The sequence below is a fragment of the Pithys albifrons genome, chromosome 2, assembly GCF_047495875.1.
Source record: "Pithys albifrons albifrons isolate INPA30051 chromosome 2, PitAlb_v1, whole genome shotgun sequence".
NCBI lineage: Eukaryota > Metazoa > Chordata > Aves > Passeriformes > Thamnophilidae > Pithys > Pithys albifrons.
In genome coordinates, this window is record NC_092459.1 from 90915041 (window position 1) to 90933245 (window position 18205).

The 18205-nt window shown below is 36.4% G+C and overlaps 2 protein-coding genes across 2 annotated transcripts in view; one reads left to right on the forward strand and one right to left on the reverse strand.

Annotated features, from left to right (window-relative positions):
* The window catches only part of ABCG5 (ATP binding cassette subfamily G member 5), a 17027-nt gene extending 5308 nt beyond the window's left edge, over window positions 1–11719 (forward strand). Inside the window, exons 7-13 of the mRNA XM_071577431.1 lie at window positions 242–371; window positions 2956–3169; window positions 3424–3629; window positions 4451–4589; window positions 7792–7977; window positions 9589–9701; window positions 10808–11719. Of these exons, the coding sequence (XP_071433532.1) occupies window positions 242–371; window positions 2956–3169; window positions 3424–3629; window positions 4451–4589; window positions 7792–7977; window positions 9589–9701; window positions 10808–11004 (1185 nt within the window). The 3' untranslated portion in view covers window positions 11005–11719. The remainder of the gene's footprint in view (window positions 1–241; window positions 372–2955; window positions 3170–3423; window positions 3630–4450; window positions 4590–7791; window positions 7978–9588; window positions 9702–10807) is intronic.
* The window catches only part of DYNC2LI1 (dynein cytoplasmic 2 light intermediate chain 1), a 20501-nt gene continuing 12706 nt past the window's right edge, over window positions 10411–18205 (reverse strand). Inside the window, exons 12-13 of the mRNA XM_071577439.1 lie at window positions 17102–17194; window positions 10411–12255 (exon numbers count right to left, since the gene is read on the reverse strand). Of these exons, the coding sequence (XP_071433540.1) occupies window positions 12190–12255; window positions 17102–17194 (159 nt within the window). The 3' untranslated portion in view covers window positions 10411–12189. The remainder of the gene's footprint in view (window positions 12256–17101; window positions 17195–18205) is intronic.

Sequence of the window (18205 nt, forward strand, 5' to 3'; positions counted from 1 at the left end):
TGTTGCTGACAGTTTGGAGAAGCATTAGTTTTAAGAGCTTAAAGATGTGTCATTTTGCATAACCACTGAAAGGAGTGAAAGAAAGGACAAACTTCCTTTGAGAGAAATAGAATAAGGAAGTTTGAATGTGTCAAAATTATTTTTCCTGTCAAAGCATTTCTATTACCAAGACAGTAGCTGTATTCAAGAATTAATGCACTTCTCCGTACATATTGCTAATATATTAATTTGTCCCCCACAGTTATTTGACAAAATAGCCATCATGAGCTTTGGAGAAATGGTTTTCTGTGGGAACCCCATGGAAATGATCACATTTTTTAGTGACTGTGGCTATTCTTGTCCTGAACAATCAAATCCTTTTGACTTCTATGGTAAGTTTGTCTACATTGTTTTGGTAAAAAAGTTCATTTTCTTCACAAAACTGAAGTTTTTCCAGAGATAGAAATGTATTTGTATTCTTTCCCAACTCTGTAATTATATTCAGCTCAGAGAGAGGGCTGGGTCCATGTCACCCTCACTGACTCCACAAAATCATCAAGTTGGCAGTAGGTCTCAAACGCAGCACAAAGGAGTAAACTACTAATAAAAAAGGAACCTCAACTTCATGAAACCTGTGGATTCCTTGGTATTTCTCTATGGCTGTGCACTGGATGTTGGAAAATTAATTTGACCCCAAGACTTTGGAAAGTCCCATGCTCTTATGGACTCCATGATGCCAAGCAACTGAAAACAGTTGTTGCCTGGAGGGAAGGATGTGGAATAAATATGGGAGGACTTGAGGCATCAATTTCCAGGCATTCTGAGTTTCTGAAAGGTTGGGGAGATGCTAATACCAGGGTGAGCTACTGGAACAGAGCATACAGATGCTTCAGGAGACAATGATAGCAAGCTGCTGGCATGAGCTGAAGAGCTCTGTTTTACCAATTCAGGATGAAGAAAAGGGTCAGTATGAGACTTGGAAAAGAGTCTTGGTTTTGCTGCAGGACAACCATGTACCTGCTCCATACATGTATACGTTTGAGGAGAATGTGTACATGTTTGTATGTGTGCTTATATGTGTACACATATACATACACGGATGTAACTCTCTTGTTAAATCTTAAATGGAAGCTAATTTCTGACAATACCAGCTGAGCACTAACCAGGGAATTTGACCCATTCAAGCAGCTGCATTCAGAGGAGACAGTGTTTTCCTATTGTCTAGATGGCATCCCAAACTCAGGGAGAAGAGAGGATGGTTGTTGACATAAAGCTAAATGGGATGAAGCTGAAAATACTGGTATGACAGTGAGGATAATTTTGCCTTCATGAATTTGAATAGTCTTGAAAAGCATAGATGATTTGAGATTTAGACCCACTTTTGAAAAAGCTTGGTGAAGAGAGTACTGCATTCTTCAAATGTCAACCTTGGAATGTGACAAGAAAGGGAAAAAATACAATTTAGAGCAAAGAATCATCAGAATATTTAGTCTTTAGAAAATTGGTATTTATATTTTTTGTGCAATTTGATGTGAATGAAGGGACAGATTCTGATACAATTTACACCATCAGAGGAAAACAGATCCTAGGAGTTGAGTGTGGATTATATTATTGAAATGTCATGTGTTGTGTTTATGAAAAAAATACTAATGCATAGTAGGCATTAGCTATTTGGTCTAGTTAGTAGTTGGTGTTATAATTCTTTTAAAACATGCCTGGTTGTCATTTATTTCCTGTGTGACTTCCAGCAAGTCCCACTGGCCAAGTTTAAAAAAGCGTTTCTGCATTTTGGATGTTCATATTTGCAAAAGTGAAGGCTTCGTTTTGGGTACGTTTACCATTAAAGACAATTCTGCTGAATTCCTGTTTTCAAAACACCAAGGAACTATTAATAAGCTTAGTTAAGGTTTTGAGGAAAAATTAAGAATCTTGGACAAAGCCTGCTCTTCTCATGTCAAATTTGTATTTTGAAGTTGCACAAACATTGCAACACTGAAATCTAAGGATGAGAGAAACCTTAGGAATAAATAAATAAATGATGAAGACTTATTACCAGATGTAGAAGAGTAATATAAAATTCTGTAAAAAACAAATATTCCTGAGAAGAACAATCCAGTTTTTGAAACCTTAGCTAATAAGGATTTTTCCTTGCTATAAGGAAAAAAGGAAATTTCTAAGGCATTTTAGCAGAATTGCTGAACCTGTATGAGTTGTGAAAAAGAATATACAAAGTTCCCATCTGCCAATTAAAGAGTTACTGGTGTCAGGAATATATTTAGGTGGATTTATTGGAAAGGAACATTAACTCTCTGAAGTATCTACCTTTCCTAAGTTCCATGGGAGTCAGTAATATTTCCTTCAGCTTAGGCTGAGCCTGTCTGGGGAATCTGGCCTGCTGAACATCCTCTAAGTTCACATTAAATGAGAGCAAATGAGATGTGTGAAGCCCAGCAATGCAGTAACAGCTCAAGCAGAGAAGAGAAGGGTCTCTGCAATGAGAGTTCAGACTAACAGAAAAATAAACCTCTATAGTTATGGAGGAGCAGGAAGGGGACAAGGGGGAACCATGGAGCCATGTCTGAGCATTTGCCCAAAAACCTGAGAAATACATGGCCAGAAAATCATCTCCTTATCTTCATAATGTTCATCCTCCAGTACTCTGTCTTGCTCTTTATAGCTCTGTTCTGCATAGGGAGAAGGCTAAAGGTCTGACCAGCACATCCCTCGGGCCTTGCATTTCCAGATCAACTCAAACTGCTGGGTCCTGCAGAGGCCACAAAACACAGATCTGCTGTGGCTGCCCAGTTATTCATTCGGGCTGCATCCAAGAGAAGGGAGGAGTAAAAGAAAGCTTGAGTACTTAACACATACCTTCTGTGCAGACTTCAGGATGGAGACAAAAAAGTTAGTTGAAGTGGGGTAGAGATATGAGGGAAAGTAATGCATATATGTAGTAAAAGCTTTGTAAATTTACAGTGGATCTGACGTCTGTGGACACCCGAAGCAAGGAACGTGAACTTGAAACCTACAGCAGGGTTCAAGAAATTGTATCAGCCTACAAAAACTCGGACATCTTTAGAAAAGTACTGGCAGCCATTGAAAAAACAAAGTGTATGAAAGAGCTTCCCCCAATACCACTCAAAAACAAAGACTCACCCAGTGCCTTTTACAAAATGTGGATTCTTTTACGGTAAGACTTTTTTCCCCTTTTTTTAAAAAAAAAAGAAATGTTTTTTCTTTTCCCTTAATCTTTCAGGTTTCAATCCCATGTATAAATGCACATTCTTGGTTATTTTGATCTCCCGCTGTACTTGCCCCTGTCTTTTTCTAATGCATTAGCTTTTTGTGTATGCTGCGTAATATTTCTTGAAAGCTAAATACGCTACCAATATGTGGTCAGTCGTAGCTGACAAGTGTGTTGTTGTTGGTTTGTTTCATTATCAGGAGGACAACAAGAAACTTCTCCAGAGATAAGATTGGTGTCATCATGCGTCTCCTGCAGAATCTGTTGTTTGGCTTGTTCATAGCCTTTTTCCTGCTCAGACTAAGGAATGACCTGGTAAAAGGAGCTGTGCAGGACCGCGTGGGGCTTGTCTACCAGTGCGTGAGTGCCCCCCCCTACACAGGGATGCTCAATGCTGTTGCCCTTTGTGAGTTTTTGTCCTGTGTTATGTGCAGCAGCAGGTATTGCTGCCACTATTTCGTAAATAGGAAAATGTATGGGTTTGAAGATAGTAATTTAAAGGATCTTCACAGTTTTAGGTGATGTCAGAAATGATACAGAAGCACAACATTCAGTTTAATTCAAAGGATTGTGCTTTGATCCGTGCCTCTCCCTTTTACAGCTGGCTTGTGTATGGAGGCTTTATTCTAAATTGTGCAAAAGACTTTAATTTGCCTGTGTGTAGCATTATAAAGGCAGCACAAAGTCTAGGTCTAGTTAACATCCTGAGTGAGATCAAAACCAAACACATGGAAAGGATGGAAGTACAAAACAGCTTTGACAACAATTAACCATAATTGGATTTATGAGTATTATGCCATGATTACATTTTACTTAACAGCTCTTACAGCTGCCCTACTGTGAGCAACAGTAGTTTCTATTTACAGCCCTAGAAACTGTTCTGCTCATGTAGGGAAATGCTGTCATCACCTTGAAATCAGAGCACCTTGATAAATTACCCAGTGACAGGAGTTTTTTCCATGTCATTAATTTGTATGTGCGAAAAAGAGAAGGCTGTCCTGCATGCTGCTGAGTTAGGCCTCTTTTGTTAAGCTTAACAATGTTTGCAATCTGAGGGAAGCACATTTGGCATTTATAGTGGAGAAGAAATGATCAGAGTGGTTTAGGCAGAATGTTTCTGATATATTCTCAAGGTTGCCTGTGTGCTTCAGATCATTTTTGCTACCAGGAAGTCTTGCCCTCTCTGTTTAATGGTAATTTAATTTATTTCTTGCCTATTTAATCCAGTCCCACCTTTACGTGCTATCAGCGACCAAGAAAGTAAAGACGGCTTGTATAAGAAGTGGCAAATGCTTTTAGCTTATATAGTACATTTCCTGCCCTTCAGTGTCTTCAGCGTGGCAATTTTCAGTGTCTTTATATACTGGTAAGTACCTGTACCATCTATTGGATTGTCATTTTCTTCTTGTTACCAGTTCAATTACCATGTCAGCAAAAGGCCTTCTGGCACGGCTTCCTGCTATTGTCTCTCAGAATGACTACAGAGAAAGCTTAAGGAAAGATTACACAAATTTAGCCCTACTCTTTCAGGCAGAGTTATAAACACTTTCAGAGTAAGTTAGTTACCAGTTCTCTAGGTAACTTGGAAAGTTTTAATGGACCTAGGACAGTTATTATTTTTGTGTCATACTGGAAACAGCGAAGTGTCATTTTACATTATATTTAGAAAGATAGGAAATAAAAAAAAAGAAAGGAGTACCAAAGTCAACTGTAGGTATGTGACAGTAACAAAACTTCCTATTTCCTGGGACTTTCGGGTTTAGCTACAGCATACAGAAGTGATGAAATCTGGATCCCTCCCTTACACCCTTCAGACAAAGGCACCCAAGGATTTCTGATAACAGGGAGCAAGTGTTTGATTATAAAGCTTGCTTTTCCCCCCAGGTACATTAAATTCACTGCATCATTGTGAAGTAGTACCTCAGAATAGGTGATGAAACAGTTGTTTGTTGCCTTATTGATCATATGTCTGCTCTTCTTCACTTCTGTTTCATTGATTTCTCGCCTGTAGCCAAATAGCAAAATAATAAGGACCAGTTTCTGTCTTTCAATCGTCTTCCTTTCTAGTTAGATGTCCAGTGCACTAAAGTTAAATTTTGTTTTCCTGGGACAGTTGCACTCCATGGTAGTCTAAGGTAAAACATGTACAAATGATGAGCAGGCTTTGTTTGAGAACATGAATGCATGTTCTTTGGTTAACAGTTGGAAAATGCTATGTGGGTAGACCCCTAGAGCTGAAGTGCAGGAGCTATTCTGCTGTAGCTGGGCATGTTAGTGCTCTTACTCTGCAGTAAGATTCCCTTAGGCAGTTTGCAAATGGATGAAGTAAAACTGCACTAAATCAGTTGGACTACTGCATCAGAATTTCTGCACAGGGAGCTAGTCTGCCACGGGAATTTTGGAATAGCTTTTCTCTCCTCCCCCTCCCCCTCCTCCCCATACTAAAACTCAGGAAAAGAAAAGATGACAATTCTCTTCTTCCTTCTGGTCTGTAGCAGGTAATGAGCAAAAGTGCTTACTCAGCATTGACCTGATTCTTTTCTTTTGGGATCTCAATAACTGTCAGCTCCTAGATGGAATGACAAAAGCCCCAAGAGGAAGATTTGTACTCCTCCAGATGTGAGGATTTGCATATATGGGCAGGGTTTTTTTGTAGTTTATTATTAATATTAAAAGTAGGTGCCTTTCTCTTTGTCCTCTTAGCTACCTGGGCTTTTATTTCTGCAAGCTGTCAGTGCTGCCTGCTTCAGGCAGGGCTCTCTGAGAGGTCTGCTTTTTCCACAGACAAGCAGAAATTACTCTTCTTCTCCTAGGCACTCTGCTAGTGAGTTTGTGACTAGTGAGTTGTGCTAGCTCTGGATTTGACTGCTAGTGAGTTGAGAAAGCAGCCATTTGGAAAGCACCTTTTGAGGCTCAATGACATGCTCAGTCCTTAATGAACAAGAAAATTGTATGGGCAGACTTTGCCCTTGTGCTTTGGTAGCCTCAAACACAATCAACAGTAAATAGTGTGGCTCTGGTTAATGGATAATATTTACAGATTTTGGCCTCCATGTATCTTTCCTCTATTGTGGTGATTTGGAAGCTATTGGTGATGTGTCAAAGTGATTTCACAGTGGTAGACCTCTTTGGGCAAGCAGTTTCTCTACAAAGTTTTGACAGTTATACCTGTGCAGGACTAAACTTCCCTGGAGGAACTATGACAGCCTCTGGCATATGTTCCTACAAGCCATTTCTCACAGTTTGTGTTTGTAGGGTCAGGCAGTTGGGTCAGACAGACCCAAACTCTTATCTGATCAGACATAAGGCAGATCTGGCCAAGATCAAGTACAGCCCCTTTGTTAATCAAGTGAACGTACTGTGTGTATGCAGATTTTGCTAGCTAAAATATACTTCTGGCAAATGTTCTGGCACTTCACATCATGGTTCTATTCTACTGCTGTAATATTCTCTCTTTAAATGGAGTTTTTTGCTTCTCTTTTAGGCTTTCTTCTGTTCTATTTGTACCCCAGATTTATAGTCTGTATCTACATAGCTCTGTGTAAAATATTAGAGCAGCTCAGAGAAGGGGATGCTTTTACACTAGGACTTGGAAAGCTGTTGAGTGTTTAATACTTGAAGAGTCAACGTTCATCAATCTATTTATGTTATCCTGGTGCTATGAAAAATGCTACAGAAAAGCCTGGGAGGAAATTAATCCTTCTATTTTAAGACTGTTGTCAAATATGGTGGATTAAAAAAAATGTTACAGGGCCTTGCACTGAGCAACAGAAAAAGAAAGTTATACGTGGAACTGCTGTTCATTAGCTAAGCAAAGCATGCAATCTGCACCTAGTGTGAGGCAATTTTGGTAGGAGGTATATTGGAAAAAGAGCCATATGTCACCATGTAATAAAAGGTTTTGTCATATACACTATAAGGCTGAATTAAGTTTACCAAGCAATTACTGGCCTTTTGAAACTTTTTAATCTTTAGTACAGATTGAGAGGATTCCTTCCCTTTGCTTAGCTTGGGAAAAACTGGGAACAGCATGTTATATTACAGAGTGCAGGAGTATGGCGGAAATTGCATTTATATGAATTAGATGGGTGGCAAATTACTTAGCCTTCCTTTTAATTGAGTATATCCATATTTACATTTGCATGCACAGTATCAGAAATGCAAAATCTCATCTGTCAATTATCTGCATAGAGATGCTCTTTACATATGTGGCTTCCTTGAATAACTCTCACTGCAAAGACTCTAAAAGGAGACGGATGTTAGTTTAAAGAATTGTAAAAGCCATGGGGGTTGTCTTGAAACAACATGGGTTTTTACAACAATTGCATCTTTGCATAACCCTCTTTAGTTGGAGAAAACCTGATATATCTGCACTTACATCACACACTATTTAAAGTTCATGTCCTTTATGTTAAGATTCCAAACAACACACTAAGGGTTAAGGCATAAATTGTTCACTTAATGAGCTGTAACTGCAAAAAAACCAAATAGAAAAAAAAATAGAAGCTAGTTTCCAAGTGTAGTACCTAAACATTGTCTTTTAAATGCTCTTGCTCATTTTTGTACAGGACTACTGGATTATATCCTGACGCTTCCAGATTTGGAATTTTCTTTGCTGTTGTTCTAGCGTCTCATATAATTGGTGAACTACTAACACTTGTCATACTTGGCATGGTTCAAGATCCAAATATAGTCCAAAGTGGAGTGGTGCTACTTAATTCAGCTGGTGTGATAGTGGGAACGGGACTGGTAAGGTAAGGAAAAAAGTCTCATTTCATTATAGTGTTACTGTTAAAATGATCTGCCTAAAGAAGAGTTTTCTGAACGTTCTGTATTGCACAAGTCCAATAATGCACAGGTAGTAATGGAAAGCAAGTGCAGCTGTGCTCCTTCAGAGGTAGAACCACCTAATCTTGTTAGACCTTGTGCTAAACACATGAACAGGACACTTAATATCTTTAGGTATTAACAAGGATATGAATGATTTTCCCCAATTTTTACAAATTGAAGATAAAACTGAACAAATGATATCTGTCAGCTCATTTGAATTTTTTTACTGATGCTGACGTTATGATGTGAAATGCTGTCCTTGTTCCTGCAGCTTTTAGTAACTGCTGGTACTTATCAGACATTAAACACTGGTAACGATGGTTTCAAAAAGCAGTTGTTCTCAGCTATCTTACTATTGTTACTCTCCAGTTTAGCCAGTAAACTTTTCAGTCTCTTTTTCTACCTGTGCAGACTGAACTATATAAAAATAATAAAGTAGTGTAGTGAATATGTGGAAAATTTGTGATCCACTCTCTCTGTTCCTGTGCAAGTAAATGGTTTTGCATTGTAATTGCATGAAGTTTGGATAGTTTCCCCCTTGTATTTGTCAATAGTGAAATTACTGGGGTTTTTTTTGAGGAACACACCAGAGTAAATGTGTAATTGTCAAAAGAAGTTTTCTTGAGATGTGAGCAAGTAGGAGATGCTCACCTGAGACCCTCCCAGTGAAAACGAAGTAAGCCAAACAAGTGATGGCAAGTTGTCCTCAAGAAAACCATGAGTCTTCACAAAGTTGATTATGCTTTGTGTCCTCAAAGTAGATCCCAGCTAATACTTACCAAATAAAGCTAGGTTAATGTCTAATTCTTTGGTCCTTCGCTAATTTCAGGAAGATGTATGCTTACAGTGACAAGACAGTTATTCTCACTACCATGTAATGCCTTAATGATAACTTTTAAAAGCATAAGAGTGGTTTCTAACCTTATTTTACAGCAAAGACAATACTAATTAATATTTTTTATTAATCTTCATAGGCAAAAAAGTGTGTTACAAATAGCATTGAGGGTCAGGATGCGGCGAATTTTTTGTGTTTTTTAGAAATTATAGTCTTGAAGTATTTTAGATGCTGAAATTGCCCAGTCTTGCTAAATGTTCCTTCTTATTATTTTGCTTCCTTTTTGTTTTGTTATTATTGCTCCAGTGAACTGCTATTCAGACTTCTTTGGTTTTGAAGATGAAGTGAGGGGATGGTGGCTTCTTACTTTGGAAGCAACACATTCTGGCAACTCAGGTTTACCCTGGGTGTTGTCATTTTTAGTTTGTCACTGCAGTGTGAAGAGCAAACAAGCACAGAATTATTTGTGACTGTCCATAAACATGTCAGGGCTGAATGTTATGCTACTGTACCAAAGCCAGAGACAGCCTTCATGGTTGTCCTCTCATTTAGCCCTAAAAATGGCCTTTATGTTTGAAAAACCTACAGGTACAGACAAGAACTGTTTCTGTCACAGGTTGCAACCAATGATGAGAGCTTGTTTTAATTTGGGGCTCTTGGAATGTTGCAAAAGCCAGTTTAACTCCTCTGTTTCTTTAAGGACCATTGAAGAAATGCCAACACCTTTTAAACTACTCAGTTTTCTTACCTTTCAAAAATACAGCAGCGAAGTTCTTATAGTCAATGAATTTTATGGCTTAAACTTCACATGTGGTAAGTGCTCAAAAAACAGTCCATTATAAGTCATTTCAATAAGATGCTTCTACATTTCCTTCTACATACATATATTCTGATAGAATAAAGATAACTTCTGAGTTGTTAAAAAAGTTTATTAATTAGTAAAGACTATAATGCTGCATCAGCAAGCCAGACTAGAGCTGGACTCTTTTGTTCCAACCATTTCTCATTCTTTCAGTTCATTTTTCTCTTCTTCACTTGTTCACTGATCTTTCCTTTGAGGGCATTTTGGAACCTAAGTTTATAACAGGCTGCAAACTTTTTCAAAACAGTGTTACACAAATGTAAGATCAATGGAATTGCACAATATGAACTCAAACTTCAGTACTGACAGGTAACACCTGACCAGATGTTTCCTTTAATACTAGTGAGGCTTCAGTTCAAACACGTTAACATGTTATACATTGAGCAGCTTGGATCTGTCAGGCTGTGCTTTGCTGGTTGTGAGCAAGATAACCAGCAAAACATGAGAATCAATCAGATTGGCAGGGTTAGTAGCTAACATTCATTAGCAGGGGTAAAACTTACAGCTTTGGACCTCTCCTAAGATATCTGGGGCTTTGTAGCCAGGTGCCTGTGCTCCTCTCCAAGGCTATATATTCTTTACCCATTAATCCCTCTTGCTCCTTTTTATTACAACAGCACAGACAGCAACTGTTGGAAAACAAACTTATGACTTTGTTAGTACTAACAAACAGCTGGTTTTTAACGTGCCCTTCAGTCAGTCACCAATTCTTAAATTTGGAGACACTCAACACACATGAACACTGTGTCTACCACACAGGGCACTTGCTTCTGGAGGTCCTCCAGATGTGGTGTCTGAAAAGCCATAAATCTTTGTTTAGCATAAACAAAAGACTGAGCTCATAGTGACCCTTCAGAAAGTATGGCATAGATTAACTGCAGAAACATATAGTTTGTCTGCTCTTACTCCACAGTGACAAGAAATACTGCTGTGGATATAGTTCATCATCAAAATTATGTCAGGGCTGGGTGTATTAGATGCATGAGATGGATATTGAGGTGTGAATTTTAATTTTACTGATTAACCTACTAAAGAAATTGTTTGTTTTTTTTGACAGGTGGAGCCAACAGTTCCACTGCAAATAATGCTGGGTGTATTTTCTCTCAAGGCGTTCAGTTCATTGACAAAAACTTTCCTGGCGCATTGTCCCGGTTCACAGTCGATTTCATAATACTCTATGCTTTTCTACCAGTACTTGCCATTATAGCAATTCTAAGCTTCAAAATAAGAGAGAGAATCATTGACAGGCAATAAAAAGTAGGAGTTCTCACAAAGTCTAATGTTACAATTGTAGCATTATTGTGGTCAAAGGCTTAAATTGTTGGATTTTAGATAGTATTTAAGTGATTACACATATAGAAACATATTCATCTCATCTATTTCCATCTTGAAAAACAATGTTAAGAGTGTGAATGCTTTCCAGATACTGGTATTCCCATTCCTCTCCCAGATCAGCCATAATCAACAGTATTTCATGTGTTAAAGGACTTTTAGACTTTAATTTTGCCAGCTGTTGCTGACAATTTTTAACAATGCAGCAATTTTCCTCACTATTGTGGTTTTTAACTATTACCTATTAGCAGAAGGGTATGAGTAAATCTCATTTCTAGAATTGTATTTAAGTCCTAGGCTTTGTTTTGATACCATTTTAGGGAAACAAACCAAATACATGTAAAGTCAGAATCAAGAAGTCACTCCACTTTAATCTTACACACACTATGAAACTGATGAGTCCAGATCTTGAAGCAGCATCAAAGTTACCCAACAGCTTTTTGCCTTGTAAATGATGGTCAATCAGTGAAGCCATTTATGTTATTTATATCTATTCCTTCTTTCATTGTCAAGTTCTAAATCTTGTTTTGAAAGCACTTTGTGAATTACTAGAAAAATATTGTTTAATAATGTTTTGTTTTTATTTAATAGAATGTCAATTTAACTAGGAAAGAAGAATAAAAGTTTTTTGTCAGTGCTTGGAAGCAATGTAATTTTTATCTTTGGAAATTATTCTTGCAGGCCTCTCAAAACTGAAAGCATAACAGACACAGAGTTCCTAAATTTTGTAATTTATTTTCACATTCAGTGAAGAAATTATTTTTTTTTCAGAGGGATAGCTACAGATTTCTTCAAGTATATTTGTATCTTAAAATTCCACAATTAAATGATTAGTTTTATATGATAGTTTTGAGTTCAAACCCATCTGTCAGTAATCTAGAATTCCTGTATCCCCACTTTTTAAAACTCTGTGCAAGTGTCAAGATACACAGATTTGGACTGAATCAACAGCTCTTTTTATGAAAAATAACAAAAAGGATTCTTAATAAATACTAACTTTGTAGTTTGAAATTATTTATTTTCAACTCCATCAGATGAAATTGCTAGTGTAATACTAAAATAATTTTGTAAATGCGATAAAAATGTGAAGACATCTGTAACAGTTCATCAATCGGAGTCAAAATCCATTTCTTTCCAGGACTTAGAGGCATTTCTTTTGTACTGTTCAAGTTCCTGAAACAGAAACATAAAGGCATATTAAACTAATCTTCTCATTACTAAAAACTGTAAGAAATTTAAAATATTTAACTGGTGTATGTATGTGCGTATGTATGTATAAAAACTTCAATGTAGAAAAAGGTACTACATATATATTTAACAAAACTATACTAAAATTGCTATAAATTTTGCTTTTCATTTCAGAATAAGGCTTCCAATCTATTTACAGGAAGATGATGCTCTAATAAGGTACTGCTAGACCTAAGCATGTAGTGTTTGCATGAGCAAAAAAGTCACCATGTTTTACTTATATCAGGAAAGAAGGGGACATAAACCAGTGATTAGTATAAATGTCATGCAGAGCCTCAAAACTGGACATGTGTTTTACCATTGTTATTTTGATTTTGATAGAACAGACTATATTTATATATAAAATAATTCTATTAAATACAGAATTCTAATGTAATAGAGGAAGGGAGGTTTTGCTGTAGGTATGCAGGTACCAGAACTGACAAAAATAACAAAATTCACACCTGGTGAATTTAATGGAAGTATTAACTCTCAATCCAGAGCACAGAGGGAGGAAGAAGAAAATAATGGTCAGACAACAAGGCAATCAATCATCTTAAGATTATATGGAAATAATAAATGGAATTTTCTTTTAGGAAGTAACTTTAGCAGCTTTGTCAGCAGTGCAGTTTTCAGAAAGCACCACAGATGTATGAGCAGTGAGAAGACTTTTGCTTAGTGCACAATCTTCTTGATGCTTGCAGGAGTCTAATTTTGCCAGGTACTCAATAGTTACCTTAGAACACGCTGTCTAGTCTAAATCTAGTGAGCTGCATTATTAAATACAACTTCAGTACTACCAAACTATTCTGTCTCTTTACTCAGTATTTTCACTCTCTCATTATTAATATAGAGCAATTTTGATCTTGGAACATGCAGATCTGTTGGAAACTTGCCAACAGTTAGGAATAGAAAGAAGACTGTGATATTTTAAGGGGCACATGTAGCCTACTTTATGCTAAGTAAGTAATTTCAATTCTAACAACTTTCTGAAAGGCTTCAGGAAGGGGTAAAATTAGACAAAGAAGTTTTCCATGTAGCAACAATGCTGTCTGGGGGTCATGTCTACAGGTTTTGGTTAACTAATTAACCTTACAGACTTACCTTCTGACTAAACTATTCCAAGAGAGAGGAAGATAATTTAGCAGACTATTTGGCTGTAATTTTGGCTAGCCTATAAGGCAATTCAGTGTAAAGGCAATTCAAAACAATACAAAAATGCAAATTGTCAAACCACAGCATAATTAGAACCGTACAGCTATTCCACTACATACAGAAGTACAGAAGGAAATGATAAAAATTTGGTTTGGATGTACATCTAGGTAAGGCTAACATTTAAATGATGAGAAACAAAAGAAAAAAGATTAAATAGGATATTTACAAAAAAAATCTTTAATAAATTTCAGTGATTCAGGAGGAAAAATGCTGTCAGGAAGTTACCCTTTCTTACTTTATGTGCAAAATAGAAAGTAAAATACATCCCTGAAAGTCAGACATGTAAGGGAAAAATCTTTCAAATACCACTTAAAGATCACTCCAAAGACCCTTTTGAAAAAGGGCAACTCTCTGCTCCTAAAGTTTTATACTACAAACATAATCAGAATTCTAGAATACACTGCAATGATACAATCATCTAAGAGATCTCTCCAAAGTGTAAGAAGATCCTACTAAAGAATATATCTCAAAGTACTCCAAAATCATGCTGGCATTATGCTATGTTTGTTTTGTGGGTAGCAAGTGTAGGGGGCAGAGAGCAGATTTACAAAGAAATAACAATTGCAATTTAAATGTGCTTTCAGTGTGCTCTGAGTGTTTAAATTTATTACAGATATCTCAACAGTGGCATAAAGTGGATTTAAAGATTTATTAAACCTTAATGTTTCTGTACTTCTGTGTTTCTGTAAATTCTTCATCTGTCAAATGGGGAAGATCACACTTAATCTCATAAAGGGGTTGAGAAGAAAGACTTAACTGATGTTTGTGAGGCACTCAGATAAGATAACATTACCACACACTTTCAGAGGAAAAAAATTAATACGTTTGTGTTCATTGAAGTGTCTGAATGGCAGGTTGAGAAATAAGGTACATAAAGAATAAGGATGATGAAAAGAAATACTGAACAATTGAATTGAGACATCAGCAAAATAGTATATGATCATATAATTAAAGACAATACCATAATGTCTAACAAACAAGAAGGAAAAATTAGGATTGTAGGAAAAGCCTTAATTGTTGCATTTCCTCAGTTCTGAGTGACTGATATGACTTCAAGTTTCCTTTTCATGCAGCTTCTTACTGGAAGTGCCCTCAATCTTGTTAGCTGACACCAAATGGCACCAGGCATCTACTTTTTTTTGGATTTACTTCATGGCCCGAGGCTTCAGCTAAAACTGGCGCCAGTCCCCAAGCAACAGCTCTGTGTAACAAGGACCAGCCAGTCTGAACTTTGGCACTGCACAACCAAAGTACCTGAGCTCTCCAGTTCCTGGAGCTCAAGGTCAGCTTTATCAGCTGCAGTCAAATGTCCAGATCAAAAAGGTACTACTAGGAAAAGAAGTCTGAAGAGGCACAGTTGAGGGAGATGTGCTCCATCTTGAAGAAAGGCCTCAGAGAGCTTTCCAGAGCAAAAACATTTAGAAAGAGAGTGGTACGTCATAGTTAAATCTGAAAACATTAAGGAGGCAAAATAATCTGTTCTAAAAGAAAACATTTTTGTGGCTGAATGCTGCTGAGCTGGACTCTAAACTTCTACAGCCAAAAAGCATCTCGGATAAATACTAGCTGACAGTTGGTAGCTGGGACTTTCAGTTAGTAGCTGAGTATTTTCTAAATATTTTCTAAATTTTCTAAACTTTTCTTTAAAAAACCCCTGTTTTCTAATTTTCTACTTAAGAATTCAACCTTTGAGTCTGCTGGAACACAGGCAAACCCTTCAACCAAGGTTACAAAGCTGGAAATCATTTATATAAGCTTTGTATTGCCACAGTTATCTATAAATCTATTACAGTATTATTGAGCAATCCTGACCAAGACTGAGTCAGTCAGATTTGCTGGTTCTTCTATCAGACACTGTGACAAGAGCTGTATTTTGTTTCCTTTACTGGATTTGTGTTTGTTTTTCTTTTAAAGCTTATCTTTGAGATAAACAAGCAAACTGGTTATCACCTAGAGTCCAAAGTAACATATTAATTAACTGAAAGTAACCAAGAAAAATGATAACCATGAAAACATTCACTGCCATCATGTGAAACTTTAATTTTGTATTATGTCCCATGATTTCATTAGCAACATGTTGCACAATAAACATTGTCTACAACAGATAACATGAGACTCCATAAAGAATGTCAGACTTATGATGCATTAAAGATGTTGCTTTAAAAATAAGATTTTTGTGCCACTTTTCATTTAACTGGGAAATACAAAGACACTTCAAAAAACACTGCAACTGGAGAGTCCTTTACTTTTAGATGTATATTTCCACTGTGCTGCATTTCAAATTCTTGGAGCATAAAACATTTAATAATGTGCAAATAATCTCGTAAAAATTGAACTTCATGACAGAGAAACTTAGGAAATAGCTGCCGATAACAAAAGTAATTTTCTCTTTAGAGCTCAAATTACTTGTTGTAATTCAACTAAAAGAAGTTATGCTGGTTTGCAATGCCCTTGAACAGATAAAGATTCTAAAAGCCTGTCTCTTTTGTTTAAAATCAGAAAATTGATAATTTCCTGTATGATTTCATCATTGCATACCACTATCTTGTTTCGCAAGACATTATTATCTAAAAATAACAACCTAGTACACCATATAGTTATTTTCAGATATGCAGATATACTGAGTGTGAGATTGCATTATAAACTCCAAAAGCAGCATGCTTTACAAATTTTAATAAGAACTGCACCTGATGTAACAGAAATTCAGAACTGATGCCTACATTAACAGGATATTACAGGTAATGTGCAAGTTCAAAAGCTGCAGAGGATTCTTGAAATTGCTTTACTCTTCGAATAAATCTTGGATTGATTTTAACAGACCCATACTTATGGTATCAATGCAGACTATTACATGCAGTACTGCTACTCAGGTGATGTTATATACTGATGCCTATAAGGCAGTCTTTTAACTTTCATCTAGTTTGCAACAGAATTTTTCTATAATATTATTTGTGGAAACACTTCAAAATAATAAGAAAAAATAAAAGACCCTTTCCTCACTAAAGGTCTTCCCTGGAATTCGGGGGTTAAGCCATGTATCATGATGCGAAATAACTTCACTTTGTTTAAGATCAAATGTGCGTATCAAGATAGAAATGTTATCATCTCAGTATCTTTCCTCTTTAAATAAAAAGTTTTGAAAATGAAGAGGACAAACAAATGAAAAAAGGTAAACAGTCCCCATCCCAGACCTTGATATTGCTTCCTAGACCTTCTGTTAGTCAATACCCAAATGAGAGTACATTGTGCAGAGATGAAGAAATGAATGCCAAGAAAGCCTCAGTTTTGCTTCAATATTATTTTAGTGAAGTAATTCTGGAAAATGGAGGGAAAACTTGAATTATTAATTTCCAAAGAAACTCAAAGCCAAAACTTTGAGATCTAACAATAAAGCTGTACTGGCTTTATACCTACCAATGGGTAAAAAAACCCACACAACCAACTACTAAGCTGGAATCTAAAGCTGAAGTTATTTAAAGGTAAAGATGGGAGTATAAGTATATTGTACAATTGGTTCAGCAATGCTGGTGGCTCTGGAATACCTGACTGTGAACAGCAATGGAGAATTGCCACACACCTGGTTTTTCTGAGCTCTCATGACATCAATGTCATACTCGGCGTATTGTGTATCCTGTGCAGGGTCCCTGGTATCTTGTAAACCACAGGAACTCTAAAAGAAGAAATGACAAAACCCCAAATGATAGAATTCATATTCTGTTCTTTTAATAAGAAAATGCCATACTGTAGATCCAATGGAAGTATCTGTTTTTAATACAAACATATTAAAAGCTTGCACTTACAGTAAAATTTTGTTCCACAGGACACAGATTAGTCAAAAAACCCCTCTTCTATTAGTAAAATGATGAGAAAGTAACAATATATCTAGATCTTAAAGGAAATATACTTATTTGGTAGTTGTATTTTATTCTAGAACCATAAAATGAAAATATCCTTTCTGGCCTATGACATTTGGGCCATAGTTGCTCTTGCTAAAGTATTTAATACTCACGACTAGAACTTAATTCTTGTTATAAGAACATTACTTCAATATCTTCAATATTTTTTGCCAAATACCAGAATTTTCATTTACTAACACTGAGGGAAATATAACTTTAATTCCAAAGAAGCAAATACACTAATAGAAAGAAACACCATCAAATAAAGCAAGGCTTTTTAAAAGTGTCCTGTACATTTCTCCTTATTTATAACAAATGGAAAACAGCAAGAAGACAATCATACCAATGGTGGAATAAAATAAAGCAGAATTATACTTCTTACATGAGGCAATAGAAGAAGAAAAAAAAAAGGGCTCTAAAGTTTAAAGCACACTTTGGAACCAAAACAAAAGACTGGGAATCTGTTTGACAAATGTTTAAATCTGTAGACTGATACACCAATGAACACTGGTGGAGCTTGCAAGATGAGATGGATATTTATTTCTCCAGCTGCTTCAGGGGGAGTTCAGGAATTACTGCGGGGAAGGAAATGTTTGTTTATTGTGTTTTTAAAGGCTATGAGGAAAAACAATATGAAAAATAAGAGTTCTGTATAGTTTCTGGAAAGTAAAGTTTAGTCTTTATCTTGTTGGGGCATATTATACTGAGAATGGCATCTTTCATAACTACTAAATGTAGGGAGGTGACTGAAAATGCAGAAGCTCATAATCAAAGCATTCCACATA